The following is a 3,384-nucleotide window of genomic DNA, read 5'->3' as shown; positions in this document are numbered from 1 at the left end:
CTCTCTCTCACACACACACACACACACACACACACACACACAAACGCTCACACACCACTGAGTCTGACCTGACGCCAGCGGCCTGATCCACTCCTTACTGTTGAGATCCAGACGCCACAGATCATTAAACGCTGCGTTACAGCTGCTCTGAGTGCAGCCGCCGAACACGTACATCGACTGGTTCGAGTCGTAGTAACATGCACCTGCGACACACACACCACACACTAACACAAACCAAACTCAACCTCTTTATGCTACACATTGTCAAGAATTATCATTTAATACAACTAGATTATGAACATCTCATCAGTGACTGAGTCAATGAGTCATTCTTTAGAATGATTCAAACTAATCACTTGTGATTCATTAAAAGAACTGGTTCAAAAGAGTCATTTCAAAAGAATCTAGTGTGATCTAATTCAGTAGATTCGTGCAGCACTGCTACTAAACATCAGGAAACTGCTGTGTGTGTGTGTGTGTGTGTGTGTGAGTGAAATCAGGAGGTGTGAATATGAGGTTCCTTCACACTATATTGTGAGATCAGCACCTCTGAACTGCTTGAAACTGACTGAAGTGCATCAACACGAACAAACGTGTGTGTGTGTGTGTGTGAGAGAGTGTGTGTGAGTGTGTGTCTCTGTGTGTGTGTGTGTGTGTGAGTGTGTGTGTGATCTGTTGACTAACTGTGTGAGAAGCGTTGTGTTATCGGTGTTCCAGGATATGGATATGTGCGACTCTCCCACTGGATGTTTCCCTCCTGAACGGCCCTCAGGAAACCATGATAACACTGATACGCCACACGTGAGAGAGAGAGAGAGAGAGAGCGAGAGAGAGAGAGAGAGAGACGGCTGTTAAAGGGTCGTTCACACAGCTGTGGTGATTCACATTCTCAGCTGTTGTGTCTTGACTGACCGTTAAACTCGTCTGACATCCCAGTGTCACATGACACAATCACACTGTGAACCACAACTACAACCAGAACCGCACAGGTCACTATAACGATAACTATAACTATAGTAACAACTATGACAGCTACAATGATAACTTTAACTGTAACTGTAAAAACTACAACAATACCTACAATAACAATAACATTAACTATCAATATTAACTACAGCGTGAACTACAACAGTAACTATAATATTGTTAACTATAACGTTAACTATAATCACTATAATGATAACTACAATGACAACTAACGGCATTTACAATAACGATAACTACAGCAATAACTATAATAGTAACTAAAGTAACAATAACTATCCTGGTAATTATGACGATAACTACAACAATAACGATAACAGTAACTATAATAATGATTACGATAACTATAACAGTAACTATAATTACGATGACTATAACGATGACTATAACAGTAACTATAACTATAACTATAGTGCTGACTATAATGGTAACGATAATAACGATAACTATAAGAGTAATAATAACAACTATAACGATAACTACAACGAAAACTATAATGGCAACTATAATAACTATAACTTTAATGATAATGATAACTATAAATGCAACAATAACTATAGCGATAATGGTAAGTATAATTACAATGATATCAACTGTAACGATAACGTTAGCTATACTAGTAACTGTAACAATAAGGAAAACTATAACGAAAACTATATTTGTATTAATACGATAACTATGAAAAATTATGAAGATAATGCAGACCTAATCAATAACTATAATGATAACTTTAACGATAACTATTTTTTCTGCAGTTGGAAAGTCGGTGGATTCTGATTGGCTGTCAGTGTTATTGGTGTTCATGAGCTGGGAAAAATCGCTTTAAAAGTGAACCAACGATTTTTTGGTGTCGCTATCACTATAGGTGTGATGTGGCAATTTTCTCATAGACTAGAGAGTGATTATTACAACTTAGCGGTTACAGTAGCGGGTTCAAGGGATCATGTGACCCCCGCTGACCTTTGATGAGGCGGTACCACTGCTTGCAGACCAGCGCGGCCGTCTTGTGCTCCTGGTAGGGCGACAGGAAGGACAGGATGAACTCCAGCACCTCCTCGGGGAGCTCGCCCATGCTGCGCTCGCCCGGCTGCACCTCCTCCGTCTCCATGGCAACCGCGCAGCTGTCCTCGCCGTCTGCGCAGCCGGACATGACGCCGTCTGCGGATCTGAGAGTAAACAGCGCTGAGTAAGACCACGTGACAAGACCATCTCAGACCCTGATCACGTGAGTCACTGCTCACGTCACTGCTCGTAAGAAAGCGTCGTTAATAACAGAGGCTGTCAAACATCACATCAGAGCAGCCGAGAGCCGCGTCAATGATGCTACAGTTGTGTTGTTTTCTCTGATCTGATTAATGCCGCGCGTCAGATGATCAGTTTAGTGTATTTACACTGATAGTTACTGCGTGTAGTAGAGTAATGAGGGGTAAATCGAGAGTATCTTCAGCTGCTGCTTCAATAGCTGAGCGCTAACAGCCGGTTCATTCTCGTCTGATGATGATGATGATGATGATGATGATGAAGGTGATTACACGCGTGCCGTGAGACGGACGCGCGTGTTTACCTGTCTGCCGGTGTCTCTGTCCGTCTCTCGCCCGCGAGCTTCTTCTGCTTCTCTGCTGTTATTTGTGTTTCTCTTTATCAGCTGCTCTCATCAAGCGCCTCACTCCAAACATCCGCCATCTTCCCTCCGCTCGGGAGCGCGCACGCACGCACGTCTCGGGGCGACGTCCGCTACGTTTGGTGCGCCGCAGAAAAGCTGAAAAGAAGCACTGTCACTTTAATTTGGTTAATTAAATGCTTTACCCTTTACGTATATAATGTATGCCATTTTTCATGTTTTTTCATAATTATTGTGAGATGTATACTAATTTTGTACATAACTGCATAATAAAAATAAATAAACGCGCGCCTGCTGTTTCTCTGAAATAAGTATTTATGGATATATAATTAATTTCATTGACGATTTTGTTTGTCTAAGAAAGCTGTAATGCTTGATTTTGTGAATTTGTCAGTAATACGCGTAGCTGAAATTATTATTCCGTATCTTTTAAGCATTCAGCAGTTGTCAGTAGAACAATAATCATAGCTGGGAGAATTCAGCTGCTTCAGCAAATCAAAACTGCTGGAATATACTATGGTGTGAAAATAAAGAGTAAATGGATCGCTCTTAAAGGGATAGTTCACCCAAAAATGAAAATGTGATGTTTATCTGCTTACCCCCAGGGCATCCAAGATGTAGGTGACTGTTTCTTCAGTAGAACACATTTGATGATTTTTAACTCCAGCCGTTGCAGTCTATCAGTCGTATAATGCATGGCAATGGTAACAAGGTGACTTTCCACGTATTCCCAACTTCTGAGCCTGCTCGCCTGAAGTTATGGTTGATTGCTCTTCGGC

The 3,384-nt window shown here is 41.5% G+C and overlaps 1 protein-coding gene across 1 annotated transcript in view; it reads right to left on the bottom strand.

Annotated features, from left to right (window-relative positions):
* Window positions 1–2,792, bottom strand: part of LOC107690567 (F-box only protein 42) — a 6,908-nt gene extending 4,116 nt beyond the window's left edge. Inside the window, 4 exon segments of the mRNA XM_074187009.1 lie at window positions 69–203; window positions 685–801; window positions 1,945–2,150; window positions 2,549–2,792. Coding sequence (XP_074043110.1) covers window positions 69–203; window positions 685–801; window positions 1,945–2,134 — 442 coding nt within the window. The 5' untranslated portion in view covers window positions 2,135–2,150; window positions 2,549–2,792.
* Between the last annotated feature and the right edge of the window lie 592 nt (window positions 2,793–3,384).

This window comes from Sinocyclocheilus anshuiensis, unplaced genomic scaffold, assembly GCF_001515605.1.
Source record: "Sinocyclocheilus anshuiensis isolate Anshui unplaced genomic scaffold, SAMN03320099.WGS_v1.1 scaffold1849, whole genome shotgun sequence".
NCBI classification, from domain to species: Eukaryota; Metazoa; Chordata; class Actinopteri; order Cypriniformes; family Cyprinidae; genus Sinocyclocheilus; species Sinocyclocheilus anshuiensis.
This window is presented reverse-complemented; position numbering and strand designations above follow the sequence as displayed.